General features: G+C 42.0%; 1 protein-coding gene across 1 annotated transcript in view; it reads left to right on the top strand.

The window, feature by feature from the left end:
• Positions 1-14,938, top strand: part of Fhod3 (formin homology 2 domain containing 3) — a 389,221-nt gene that overhangs the window by 262,982 nt on the left and 111,301 nt on the right. The window contains exons 10-13 of the mRNA XM_048806588.1: positions 5,631-5,711; positions 8,316-8,669; positions 9,162-9,242; positions 14,454-14,551. Of these exons, the coding sequence (XP_048662545.1) occupies positions 5,631-5,711; positions 8,316-8,669; positions 9,162-9,242; positions 14,454-14,551 (614 nt within the window). The remainder of the gene's footprint in view (positions 1-5,630; positions 5,712-8,315; positions 8,670-9,161; positions 9,243-14,453; positions 14,552-14,938) is intronic.

Below are 14,938 nucleotides of genomic sequence, written 5' to 3'. Positions count from 1 at the left end.
TTTCATCTAATTATGATATAAGCTGTGTACATTTTACAGAACTAAATGGGGTATTTGAAATATCCACTCATCTTTGGCCTCCTAAATTTGCTCTAATAGAACTGTGAATGTCTTTCAGGACACTTGCATTTTCCAGGATAAATTCTTTCTGGGATAATTATGTGTGTGTCTTTCTCATGGGCCTATAACACCAAGGGTAGGATTCTTTCTTAACCACTATACGCTAATGTTTCATATAAGGTTCAATAAAACATTTGTTGATTAAGGGAAGGTAGAGACCCTGCCTCATGGACTGCTTTGCTTTTTCAGAAATTTTACTTCTTGACGTGTGTGTGTGTCTGTGTGTGTGTAAAATGTTTTTTAACTACTACTAATAGTTGCCCTTAGCAACTCAGTGAGACCCTGTCTCTAAATATTTTTTTAAAGGGCTGGGGATGTACCTCAGTGGTTAAGCACCCCTGGGTTCAATCATCATTTCTAGTACTGGGGTTTGAACCCAGGAATGCTTGAGCACTGAGCCACTTTCCAGACCTATTTTGTATTTTATTTAGAGACGGGGTCTCACTGAGTCACTTAGGGCCTTGTTCAGATGCTGAGGCTGGCTTTGAACTTGTGATCCTTCTGCTGCAACCTCCCAGGCTGCTTGGATTACAAGAGTACACCACCTTGCCTGGCATGACTTTTTTTTTCTTCTTTATTTTTTTTTTTGTACTGTCATGTGTAACTAATGACTTACTTTTAAAAACATCCTAATTATATGGATTTGGATTAATTCTACAGAATATTAATATAAAGAATATCAGACTCTGACCTAATTAAAAACTACAGCATTACCCCAAATTTATCTCTTTCTGCTCACTCTCCCATCCCTAGGCCTGGTACCAACATTCCTAAATATGTTTATTGTAGACTCATGTTTTTATTTATTAGCATTATCTTATGTAGATCTATGTAAATAACGTATTATACAACTCTGCATTTTTTAACTTTTAAAAAAAAAGTGCCTTGTGTGTTCGTTTGGCCTTTTCCTCCATATTTTTTTTTTTTTTTTTTGGTCATATGCATCGTCATAGGAAGCCGTCATCCATTTTTTACCACCTGGAGTAGATCACATTCTTTCATTTTTTCCATTGATGGGCATTTGGGTCATTTTCAGCTTTTGACAATTCCAAGTAGCACCACTGAGAACATTCTTAGACTCTACATGCACTTCAGGATCCCAAGGGAAGGTTTCTCAACCTTGGCACTGTTGACATTTTGCACCCAATAATCCTCTGCTGTGGGACTGTCCTGTGCATGGTAGGGTGTTTCTGCCTTGTCTTCTACCACTAGTCGGTAGCTCCCTTCCACCCAGAGGTGACAACTAAAAATGTCCCTAGGCATTAATGAATATCCCATGGAGGATTGGAGTGGGGACAGGTAGGGGACACAGAATTGACCTGGTTCAGAACTGCTACCTTTGGGTATAGCAGCGCCACTTTTAGATCATGATGTGTTTTATATCATGCTTGTGTTTTTGAAGCCTGAGACATGACATTAACCTGAGACCCAAATTTTAGAAAGTTAAATTAACTTTGGAAACTCTGTGCCTTTGAGTTGCCTCAAATCTTGAATTGCTTTCAATAAAAAGGATCCCAAGGGAAGGTTTCCCAGCCACTAGTCCTGGCCGGTCGCTAGTGATAGTCATGTGACAAGTGTATGATGTAACCTTGCTATTTATCATAGGAGTTGAGAATATGGATCCCAAAGAGCTTATGATGTAGGTCAAGGTAGCTATATAGGAGGGTGAAGAATGGGAAAAACGGGTAACATAAGTGGAGGTCACAAAAGGGAAAGTGTTGCTGTCCATGGTGCGAAAGGCTCACAGAGGACTGTGCCTTCTGTCTTGGGGCCATGAAGCTGAGTGGTGTTGGTGGGGGAGGTTAGATTTGTCCTCAGGGCCTGAAGATGAGACAAAGATGATCCTAGTTAACAGCTAAGACAAGCTGATATGCTTACTGTGAGCCAAGTCTTTTGCATATTAGTGCAGTCCTCTCAGGAGTCCGGTACTGATCTACCCCACATGGGTGCAGCTGGGAAGTGGTGGGCTGGAGAGCAAACCAAGCAACCTGGCTGAGAACTTCTCCAACCACACCTGGGTTAGTAAATGGAATTAAGTCATTTTGGAGGGTGGGGTACAGTGTTTTAAAGAGGAGAGGCCCATGGAGTTGGCAAGGTCAAGTGCTTTCTGGGTAGACGGGAAGTAATAACATCTGCGAATGCCTGATGAAGCTAAGGGAAGGTGGCTTCAGGCTAGAGGTGGTGAGGACAGTTTGAGGTTGGTGCTATTGAAATGGAGGAGACAAGGACTGTGGCTGGTAAGGGGCGGCTGTGAGGGCATGCTGTGCCATTTTTTGGAACAACAGATGAGATGTATAGTTAGGGCTCTGACATTACAGGAGGCATGCCACCCTCATTGTTCAGCTGGTCTCCTTGCTTCCGATGGAGGTCCTGCCAGCCAGGTTCCTGAGACATGGCCATGAGATTTTGTCAGGGCTTCCCTCTTCCTTTCTGCCACATCTAATTGGTCACCAGGTTCAACTGAATCATCTGTTTTAATCCTGTTCCAGGTCCATCCCTTCCTCTTCGTTTCCGCAGCTGGTCCCCCTACCAGCCTCTGTATTGAAGCCTGTGTGACTGATTTCAAAACTTTACACATTTTAAGGAATGGGGATTACAGCTCAGAACCCAACCTCACAGAGAGGATAATAGATTCCAATGAAGTGGGGTTTGTCCTGGTGTACACAGGTTTGGTTTAATATTTTTAAAAAATGCAGTTGTAATTTCTTACATCTTAGAAAAAGGGGGAAGATCATATTGATAAATACATAGAAAAGTATTGGACAGAATATCTTTAGAACCTTGATATAAGCAAGAATAAATGTCAGTTTTTATTAGTATGATAGTTATACATAGTAGTGAGGTTCATTTTGATGTGTTCATATCTGTACGTAATGTAATTTGCTCCACTTTAATCTCTACTACTACCACTTTTCCTCCCCTCCTCCCTAACCATACTCCCCAACCATACTCCCCTTCCTCTTCTCTACTGGTCTTCCCTCCTTCCTTCCTTTATCTTGGTGCTCTATAGATACACATAAAGGTAGAATTCACTGTAATATACTCATACATGTACTTAGAAAAATGTGTTTCTCTCCTCTGTTCTTCCCCTTTTCTATCCCTTCTTACCTTCAATTCCTTTCCTCTATGCCACTGTTTGGGATCCTCACCTTAAAAAAAAAAAAAAAAAAAAAAAAATTCCTTTCTCTAACTTCTGCATACCAGAGAACATTGGACCCTTGACTTTGAGTCTGAGACTTGACTTTGACTTATTTCAGTTAGCATAATGTTCTCCATTTCATCCATTTACCAGCAAATGACATAATTTCATTCTTTATGGCTGAGTAGAATTCCATTGTGTACATATGCCACATTTTCTATTGACGGGCACCTGGGCTGGTTCCATAACTTGGCTATTATGAATTGCACTGCTATAAACATTGATATGCATGTATCACTAGAGTATGCTGTTTTTTTGTAGAATAAAAAAATTTAGAACACAGTGCACAAAAGCACTGATAAATAATAGGACCTTGTTAAGATTAATAACTTCTACTCATTTAAAAGGACATCATGAAGCAATCACAAAGGCAACACAGGGAAAAGATGTTTGTAACATATATAAATGCCAGAGGGCTTATATTCAAATTATGTAAAAACTTCAAGTGTAAAAGAAAAGTCAATCTAGTTTTGAAAAAATAGGCAAGATACTTCAAAAAAGGAGATACCCAAATGGACATTAAAAGTATGACTATGTGCCCAAATTCATTAGTCATCTGAGAAAGCAAACTAAAACCACAAGAAAACAGCACAGTTCAGATGGCTAAAATAAACAAAATATTAAATCTTAGTAAGGATGTGGAAAACCAGAATACTCATATATATGAAAGTGTAAATTAGCCTTATCACTTAAAAAATAATAAAGATGAACTCGAGCATATCTTATGACCCCCAAATCCTGTCTTTGGATGTATTCAGCACAGCAATAAATTCACATGTTCATTAGAAGTCATGCGTTACAATGTTCATAATAGGCATTATTTAAAATAACAAAACTGAAAAGTACCCAAATATCATCTGCAGTGGCATGGATAACAAAACTGTGGTATATTCAGGATAACTAAACTGTCCTATATTCACTAATACATAGGATCGTTCTATGTATTAATGAGAATGCCTGGTATTTAAATACACACAACCATATAGATGAATCCTACAAGTAAGATGTTGAACAAATGAAACTACACACAGTATGATTCCTTTTAGATAAGAAAACCAAGCAAATAACTCATGCTCTTTGATACAAGTTGGGGGAATGGAAGGGGCTGTGAAGGGGGTGCTGATTAGAAGAGGGAATTTTGTGAAAGCTCAGTGATTTGTGTACATATTTTATACTTCAGTAAAAGGAGATAAAAACAGAGCTGAAGGAGAATGGTGCAGAGGGGTTGAACATCTTGATAAAGTGATGCCTGAAGGCAGGAAGATGATGGTAGGCAGATAGAAGAGACAGGTATTCTATGCAGGTGAAGGATTTGGGTGGGTGGCGGCTGTGGTTGGGGAGGAGGATGGCCGAATATCCTGGTGGACTAGTTCTGTATGTTGAGATCCAAAGTTTAAAGGGCTGATATGAGAAAAGGCAAAGATCCCTGCAGTTCAGGAAGGCAAGGGATTGAGAAGCCCGGCAGGGCATTGCTCAGGTATTCTCCAAGGACAGCCATGTAAGTCAGATGTTGTCTGGGCTGAGACTGAAGGAGGGTAATGACACAGCTATCAGAATCTTTAGTTTATACACATTTAGCTGCAAGGATAAAACCTAACTTAAATTCTTCTTTTTTTTTTTTTTGCTTAAGATAGTTTATCTGTGAAAGGCTATAGCAGAGCTACATTCTCCTCTTCCCTTTTCAGCCTTGCTTTTCTTTAATGGGCTTTTGTATAGGCCACCTTCTCCCATCAGAAGGTTCAGGCAGCTCCAGACTCAGGGTGGTGTGAGTTATTCCTGAAAGCACCAGGAGAAACTTCACCTAATATGTGTACCCTCCCTCGAAGAGCAGGTGGATCGGCTTCCCTGGAACCCCACATTGAGAATGAGGAGAGGCCATCCAAAGCTGTATGTCCGCCACAGGGTTAGTCAATGCCAGATTGACCTGCTCCTGGATGGTTTCTAACCAAGAGGGATATGATAAAAATGTGAGGAACTGGTCATCACCAAGAACATGATGATTCTATATGAAGGGGAAACCACATAGGAGGCTCAGAGTCCCATGGTGGGGGTAGCGGCGGGCAGGATGTTGTGCAAGGTAGTGGGATCCGGTCAACTTGACCAAGAAATTTGACCTCTTCTGGGTTATGGTGTCTCTTCCCCACAAGTAACGTTCCTCGTCTCAGAACTCACTCTCCTAACAGATCGAGAACGCTCCTTTTCATTTCGGCCAGCTGGACCTGCTGCTTTGTCTCATCTCTGTCTGTAATGCTCATCTTGCTTTTTCCATCTTGTCTCTGTGTGCCTTTCTCTTTCCCTGGCATTGTCTCAGGGATGAGGAGGAGGAACCAGTCACGGAACCCAATTCAGAGGAGGAGAGAGAGGACGATGCCCAGTGCCAGGGCAAGGACAGGTACCAAGGGTTGAACCCTCCCAGGCTCACACTGAACACCTAAGTCTCCTCCTTAACGACAGTTTGCTGCCACCCCTTTTAGTAATCTCCTCCCCTGCACTTACCCTGTGCACGGAACCACAGAATGACTAATCTTGTGGAAATAATTGAGCACATTTTCATTTGAGAATAGCACTTTGTAATTCAACTCCTGCCTTCCATAATTCATGGAAAAATTATGCAATTGGTTTTCTCCTATTCTTCCCTCCCTAAGTGCTTTAGTTCAACCAGATTGACAATGACTGAAAAGACCCATCTTTAAGATTTTAGGTCTGTTAGCATGTAAGATGTGTGTTTCCTTCCTCCTCCTGATTTTGCTAATACAATGTTAGATAATGTGTGTGGATGAGTACTGTGTTAATGATTCACGTATGATTTTTTTATCCAACCAGACAGGAATATTTTTCACTCTGGTATTTTTTATGCCCAGAATCACTAACATAGTTGTGCAGACCTTGGGGTGAGTTTGCTGTCCTCTGTTCACCTCAGTAAAGTGCTTTTTTTTTTCTGTCTTCAGGTACCTTGTAATGTTTTAAAAACTTGTATCCATTTTCTCAAAAAAATTTTTTTATTTAAAAAAAGGATAATGTCATTTTCCAGTATTCAAAAATTCTGAAATCGAATGGCTTCCTTCATTTAGTTGGTTGCCATTGCAAATTAACATTTTTTTCTACAAATGAGCAAAATCAAAAGGATCTTAGATGAATTAGAGCAAAATATTTCTCTTGTCAACCTCAATGTTCATGGGGTCCCTCATCTGCTGGGCTGTCTGCATGTGTAAGTCTTTGTCTCTGAGTTTTCTACCATTTCCCAGCATCACTGACTCCCCTCCAAACCGAGAAACTAATGAGTGCCTCCCCTCCCCCTTTGAAATATCTGCAAAAAACCTAGCAGGATGTGGACAGAAGAAAGAAATGATAGAAAATTAGTCACACACATTAGAGGGGAGGAGGGTCAGCAGGAAACAGCCCATGGCCCATGCTGATGTACCAGGTTAGTTATGGGTCCTCTGGGAAGGAAGTTTGGTTGACAGTACACTTTACTTTGAAAATGAGTCACAGGAAAGTATGTAGACTCTTATAAATAGACTAGTATGACTCCAAGTGTGCTTAAGAGTGAGTGTTTAGTCTCATCCAAAGACAAGCAGATATTCACATGGTTCAGGACCTGTAGACTGGCTAGAATAATCTTGCTGAAAAGGGCAAACTTCAGAGACATCCCTAGTGATGATGTGCTGCCTTCGCCTAGGATTGTTGTCTTCGCAGGTAGATGATTATTCACCTTAGTTCTTGAAGTGATGCTGGAGCACGTCCTTCATCAGAGACTAGTTAGGCCTTTCAATTTTAGGAAATAAAAATGTGCACATTAAACATGGAGTTTAATCATGATAATACCTACGTGTGCATTAACTTTGATCTAGATGTTGCTACTTAGTGGAAACTTAAAGTGCCAGAAGAGATTGCCACTTATGCAGGGCTGATCTCCCTCCTGCTCTGTCTTCCTGCTGGATCCTACTTACTACATGCTCACGCCCGTGTTCCCATGGTGCTATGCACTCCATAGCATGGCAGTGTGAACTCCTCCCATGAACCCAAGGAAAACTTCCCCTTTAGACAGGTGCATCTCTGAACTGGAGGTAGGAAAGGAAACAGTTCAAAGCTCATGACTGGGAGTCAGGCTCTCCTGGAGAGGGCTCTGGTTTTGAAAATTGTGGACTCTAACCCCATTTCTCAGGTGGTAAAGGTATGTGTTAAAGTATTCAAGTTACCAAAGCCAGTCCCCAAAGATAGGAAGATTTTTTTTTAATTGAGGATGTTTAAGGCATACCATATGATGACTTGATGTGTCTATACATTGTATATTGATTACCATAATCAAATGAACAAGCATCCACCACCACCCATAGTTACCACTTGGGTCTATGTGTGTGGGACCCGTGGTCTATAACTGGGCCTTTCTGGAGAAGCCCAGATGTTGAAGGCTTGGTGACAGGCACTAGAGAGTGCAGTGCATGAAATCTCTCCCCTCATCCCTACACCACCTCCTTGGCTCTCATTCCTCATGGGCGTTTCTTTTTTTCTCCTCTCTACCTGTTTCAAAAAAAGGCTCTGAAAGCAGTTATAGATAGGCCTTTTGGATACTTCAAGGTTGGGCTTTTTAGCAGGAGGACAGATCCTCTATTTGACCAAGACAAATAGATGAAGTTCAAACTGTGGAAATTCAGGTGCCAACACAAGCAGCAGGGAGTGATGCAGGAGAGCCTTCAAGATTCTCACAAATCCCTCCCAGAGCCCAGACTTGGTCTGGGAGATGCTTCCCTGCACCTCTAACCCCCAGCCAACCAACTGGGCAATCCAGGGGCCAAGAGTGACAGACAATCTGAAGCTTCTGGTGATGGGTGTTGATCCTGTGCTCAAGAAACACAGCTGGAACTGGAGTCAATGGCTACCAGAGTGGGTTTTACATATGTCTTTCTCTCTCTCTCTCTAACTTTGATTCTTTTTTCCCAAATTTCTTCCCTCTCCTGCCTCCCTCTCCTGCCGCCCTCTCCTGCCGGGCCAACAGAGATACCAGTCCTGCCTTAGAGCAGGGCACCACTGAGAAGGGTACGGCTCCCCAGAGTTCGGCGCTCCCAGACACCTCAAGTGACACCTTACAGGAAAAACGGATCCCAACCAGCACAGCAGCAGGGAATCTCCTGCACAGAGCATCCTCTGGGCCTGAGGCCACCCGGCCTGCCCTCCTGCCACCCCCCAATCCTGCCTCAGCTTCTCGGCCCCCCTCCACCACACTGAAGGCGTCGCCAACCACAGACAAGCTGCCCTACGTGCCCCACAGCCCCTTCCACCTCTTCTCCTATGACTTTGAGGATTCTCCCTTACCCACCAAGGAGAAGGAAGCAGAACCGCAGAAGAACAGGTAGATTTGCCCGTGTGGGGCCCTTTTGAGGTTAACCTGGGGGAGAACACAGCACCTTAATTGCATTCTGTGACATGTCTTCTGCCCAGCTTGTGGGGTGTAGTCAGAGCGGACAGATGTAGCCTAAACTAAATCCCTGACCACTGACTGATCAGTGACAAGTATTTATATAAGAGGCAGAGGACCTGGGGGTATAGCTCAGTGACATAGTGTGTATGTGCCTTGCACGTATCAGGAGCTAGGTTCAACTTGCTGAACCACCAAAAAATAAAATCACTGTAGATAAAATGCAAAGGAAAACTGTCATGTGTTTGAACTAAAAAGATCTTTTGTTTAATATAATTGCAAACGATGGATTTTTAAACAGTCTGTCAAAATCTATCTATCTCGCACCCACCCATCCATCAGCATGGAGAACTTTTGAACAGCAGGCAGGGGGAAGTGCTTCCCCCTCCATACAGCTTGGTGAGTGGGTTTTCCTTCCTTCGGCAGTTCCCCTGACTCTTCTCCTTGGAACACACACACTGCTTCGGAGCCTTACAACTTCCGGTCTTTCTCTTCTAATAGGTGGGTGTCTTACTATTTCCTCCTTTCCCTATTCTGTAGCTGTCTGTTTTCTAATATATGCGTTTTTCGTCTCAAAGATTGCTAGTTGATGACACACAATTACAGTTTGAGCCACTTCATGGGGCCTTGATATAATTACACTACTTAACCATGATCATTTAAATAAGTTATATAATAAGAAATCTTACTGGCAATAGGGATGGAGATGCACAAGTCCAATCACTGACTGGTAAGTTTAACTGATGTTTGCCATATGAATGCTCTTCATTATTGTCTGAATTAGGAGCTCTCTGCTGGGGTAGAGAACTGGGGAACAATGGGATTGTATATTTCAAACAGTTGTCTGCAATCGATAGTTGATCATTCTGATTGGCCACCTCACGTTAGAATAATAATAATTAACATTTATTACAAGCCAGGCCCTGTGTTTTCCATGAAATTAGTACTTTCAAGTACCACTTAACTCTTAAGTAGGTTCTATGATGAGCCCTTATTTGTGGAGAGGAAACTGGGGCATAGAGAGGCTTAGCAGTTTAACCCGAGTCACTCAGCTAGCGAGTGGGAGAACAGACAGCCTGTTCCACAACTGGGTCCTCACCTGAGCCTTGAATCACTGGCTGTCTCTAGCAATCTGTTGCTGTCTGCTCTGGGCTTGCCATACCTCTGCCAGGGGTCTTTGGGCAGATCCTTATCAGAACTTTCAACAGAGGCCTGTATTTGGGGGGCCCTGAGCCTGGGTGCCTGGCAAGAAGCTGTACCTCATTTTAAACGAAGCCTTATAAAACCTGAACCTGGAGGGTGGCTGTTTCACACCATGAAAATGACCAATCTCCAGGGTTATCAGACCTTCCATCTAATAAATAGGAGGAGTAATCTGTGGTCACTTGCTTACCTATAATCTAAAAGATTTTTGAATCTTGAAGTTTTAAGTAGCCCGTCTAAACCATTTTTAATCATAAGTTTCAATCGTTGTAAAGGGTGTAATTTGTCTATGGGGTATGGGTTGATTTTTGTCAAAACCTTCAGATGTCACTCGTTCAGTTACTAAAACATCTATATATACCTAATTGGCAGAACCAGTCCTCCGTCAAATGATATCTAATTTCCATCAGAAGTAGCCTGGCTTCATGTTTCAATTCAAACAAGCCAGCTCATCTGTGTCCCTGTGATAGCCATCTCTCTCCAGGGGCTCAGGTATGTGGGCAGGTAGATGGAGGTCAGGCATGAAGCCTTGCTCTGAATTTGTCCCTGGATAGATATAGCACCATCGTCTCACTCTAAGAATTCCTGTGGGACTAGTTGCTTTCCCAAGTTCTACCTCTGCTTGGCCTCCTGGAGTCTACAAGGCAGTGGCCCATTTGGCCACCACCCACTTGAGGTTTCTTCTTTCTAAAAGTGGAAAGCAAATGTTGGGGAAGTCCTTTGGGGTGGCTCAAGCAGATCCACAGTAGGAAGAGTAGCGCTGGAGCTAGTGAATCTGAAAATCCATTTCCCCTTGTTTCCATGGTGGCTTTGTATTCCTCTGGGGGTTACAGCAGAGTTTTTCTCCTGCTTCTCATAAGGTAAGTTTTTTTTAATTGCTTTTATTTTTTAAATACAGGACAGTGAAATGCATCACAATTCTTATTACACATGTAGAACACAATTTTTCATCTGATTGTATATAAAGTATGTTCACACAAATCCATGTCTTCATACATGTACTTTGGATAATAATGTCCATCACAATCCACCATCATTGCTAAGCCCCTGCCCCCTCCCTTCCCCTTCCACCCCTCTGCCCTGTCTAGAATTTGTCTATTCCTCCCATACTCCCCCTCCCTACTATGAGTCAGTCACCTTATATCAGAAAACATTTGCCATTTGTATTTGGGGGATTGGATAACTTCACTTAACATTATCTTCTCCATCTCGATCCATTTACCTGCAAATGCCATGATTTTATTCTCTTTTATTGTTGAGTAATATTTCATTGTGTATATATACCACATTTTCTAATCCATTCATCTACCGAAGGGCATCTAGGTTGGTTTCACAGTTTAGCTATTGTGAATTGTGCTGCTATAAACATTGATGTGGCTGTGTCCCTGTAGTAAGCTGTTTTTAAGTCCTTTGGGTATAGACTGAGGAGAGGGATAGCTGGATTAAATGGTGGTTCCATTCCAAGTTTTCCAAAGCTCCATACTGCTTTGAGTTTGAAATACCTCAAAACTACTGGTTATCTATTGGTCTATTCCAAGTTCAAAATCCTGGGATTGGCCAGGTGCAGTGATGCACACCTGCAATCCCAGCAGCTTGGGAGGCTGAAGCAGGAGGATCATGAGTTCAAAGCCAGCCTCAGCAACTTAGCAAGGCACTAAGCAACTTGGCAAGATATTGTCTCTAAATAAAATGTAAAAAGGGTTGAGGATGTGGCTTAGTGATTAAGTGCCCCTGAGTTCAATCCCTGGTACCCCCACCCTCCCCAAATCCTGGGATTGTGGTGATCATCCACAGTTTTAAGGAATGAATCAAAAATGACTCCTGGTGCTCATCAGAACAGTGCCTATGTGCACTTTAGGAGCTGTTCCTTTGACCAGGAAAAGATAACTTTGGCAACCTCATCTTTCCTGGCAGGGTGTAAACCACGTCGGTGATCCTGGACTTTCTGGTGATGGTCTCTGCTTCTGATGGGGCTTACCCAGGCCCCAGGTCCTTTCTCCTATGGTCTCCAGTCTTCACCACTATGTACAGACATGGGGAGTGAGAGCAGTAGGGACATGAGTTACCCAGTCGTGTATGCTTGTACCCTGAAATGCAGCTCCGTCCTTGTGAAATGAAGAACGATGTTGGTTTAACTGAGCAAAGTTTACAATTGATCTGATGAGAATTTCAAGACTGTATAAATATTGTGCTTATTGAATTTTCTGATGTTCACTTGCTGTGCTTTTCATAGGCCTGTGTGGCCACAGATTTGACTGCTCAGTAGCTGACTGCAGTTGAATAGGTTGTGTAAGAGACCCACCCGTTAGTCATGAAAAGGAACCCTCCCGGACTTATATGTAAAAACGCTGAACAGTGGAGTTGTCTGATCCAGTTAACTTGGCTGAAATTGAGAAGCAAACTTGGGCAGACGATAACATATTTGAATTAATTGCTTAGTCATTAGAAAAACCAAAGGAGGGAAAAACACATTATGCTTGTTTTATTTCCATAACGTCATTGAAGCAATTTTAGCAACGCGATCCTGTTAAAACATTCTGCAGGATGAACACTTGTGGTCGGAGGGGATTGTTTCAGCTGCTGGGGAGGGACAACAAACTGAGCGTCCAGACAGCTGGCACTTGTCCAGGCTGGAGTTGGTGCACAGTGGAGGCAGCCCAGCCTCGTCCCTGGAGGCTCCGGCTCCTCGTTCCCTTCCTCACGGCAGCTCTGTTCTCTGCCTTTTTCTTTTTCTTTTCTTTTTTTTTTTTTTTTGCTTATGAGCTTTTCTCCTCCCTTCTCTCCTTTTTATGGTCTTTTCATTGTTCTGGCTTCTCCGTGGCCTCATGAAAAATCAAATTAATGCTCACTTGGAGAAGCAGTTAATCTGCTGGACCTGTGGAATGTTAGGTTTTTAAAGAGGGGAAAAGAAAAATGCCCAGAAACCAGGTCCACGAAAGTGATGTGTTAACACGGTAGGACAGCGGGGTGAAACTGTGTGGCGAGTCTCCACCTACCTGGCAGCGTGTCTGACCCAGAGCACATGCCCAACATGTGACACCAAATAAACAAAGGGCTATAGCCAAGCTGACCCAAGTCGTCAGCACAGGATTTGAGGAATAGAAATATTCTCATTTTTATTATGATAATGTTCGTTCTTTTTGGAAACTGAAATTTCATCTCTATTCTCCTTTTTAAAATAGAGGTCCTATGTTTACATTCTTTGTCAACTCATAGCTTTTTACTTTTGAGAGTATTTTTATACAGTTGTGATCAGACACTACAGTTTCATATCCTGATATTTTCATTCAGCCTATATATCAACATTTTCCACATTATCACAAGATAGAATATTACAGAACCATTAAAATGATTATCAGTAAATAATATTGGATTTCCTTAGCCATTCCTGCATTGAACCTGATTGGTTAGTTAACCACGGTCTAAATAATGTGTTCCAGTGAATAGTTTCCTGCATGTCACTTTTAGTGTATAAATAACCATGATGCCATTTCATTACATTAGGTCCCCAAAGTAGAATTATGCTCTTCAAGGATATATACACTTTGAAGTCAAATTGCTTTTCAGAAGGGTTAATACTAATTTCAGTTGCACATTTATCATAGTGACCTTTAGGGTTCCACACACCCTAACACAGTACCCCTAAACAGTTGAGACTAAGGAGCTGACCTTGCCCTGTGCCCAGGTAGGCTGAGAGACAAAGCTCTCAAACCTTATCATTTGTAACGAATCATGGGTGTCTGGTCCCATAAAAGGGCTCCAAATAATGATTTGTTTTCTGCTAATTCTGAGTAATGACAGCAAAAAAAAAAAAAAACTGCCGAAGGGCATCTGTTCTGAAGACGGCTCCAGAATTTTATAAATGCTGAAATTCCACTTGTCACAGATGACACGGAAATGATCAAAGCCCATGTAAGCATAATGGCTATAACTTTGGTTCAGGAGAACTGTCGGATGAAAGTCTGGATGTATCTGTAAATAGTAAGCTGGTCCAGAAGGCCTGGGCAGAGTTTCCCGTTTATCACAGGGCATGTGACGGTGAATGAAATTGATTCAGAAGTATCTAAATCGGAATGATTAATTTTAGTTTCCTTGGCCAAGTGTATGATGTTTTCTACAGAACTTTGATAGAATTAACAGTCATGGTACCATCCTGAGAGGCAAGAAATTGTGTTATGGTTCAAATGAAAATAACTTGGATTCTTAATTTACGTTAGCAATTAATTTCAATGTACATTTAAACAGACAGGAAATGTGAGGGTTTTCTTTAAACCCTTTTTCATAAATCCTGCTGCCTAATGGTTTGGGACTTTGAGAAACTTCTCTAATGAGCTATTATCAGAACAAAGCAGTTAGTAAATCCCTGTGGGCTACATAATCACTAATAGTGACAGTATTTACTGAGCTGTTTTGCAAAAATTAAGATGGTTTGCTCAAACTTGGTGATGGGTTGACTTGTTCCTGTTCCTCCAGTCTTTTCTCCCCAAGTGAAACTTCTGCACTTTTTCTAAAAAGCAACTTTGGTAACAGGTCTTTCTACTGCTCAAGATTCTCATCTGGACCCAGTGTGCCCCCCATACCTTTATCTCTCACCCCCACCCCCAGGAGGGCAGGTTGAAGAGGTGAGTCTGTGAGGATTGCTGACAGCTCACTGTCTTCAAATGAAGGGAAATGATCTGATGAAGCATAGTGGAAGGGAAGGGACAGATAAAAGGCAGAGTCAGAAGCGTTTCTTGACAGAAGCAGTTCCAGAGGCAAGAAGGTTGCTCCATCTTTCACACTGCAAAATATTTTGTTAGAGGTGATTTGTTGCTATTATCATATCACCCCCTCAACATGCTTCCCAGAGAAAGTATAGAAATGTCTTCTAAAATATCTGTGAATGTTTTTAACTCACACCTTAAAAATGGTTCAGAAGTTATGTAAGCTCTACAATTTGTCTTAGGCACATTAGTTTTTACCTTCGAATGATTAAATGTATGTAAGTCAGAAGGTAGTGG

This window comes from Marmota marmota, unplaced genomic scaffold (assembly GCF_001458135.2).
Source record: "Marmota marmota marmota unplaced genomic scaffold, marMar, whole genome shotgun sequence".
Taxonomy (NCBI): Eukaryota; Metazoa; Chordata; class Mammalia; order Rodentia; family Sciuridae; genus Marmota; species Marmota marmota.
Note: the sequence above shows the minus strand (reverse complement) of the source record. Positions and strands in the feature narration are given on the sequence as shown.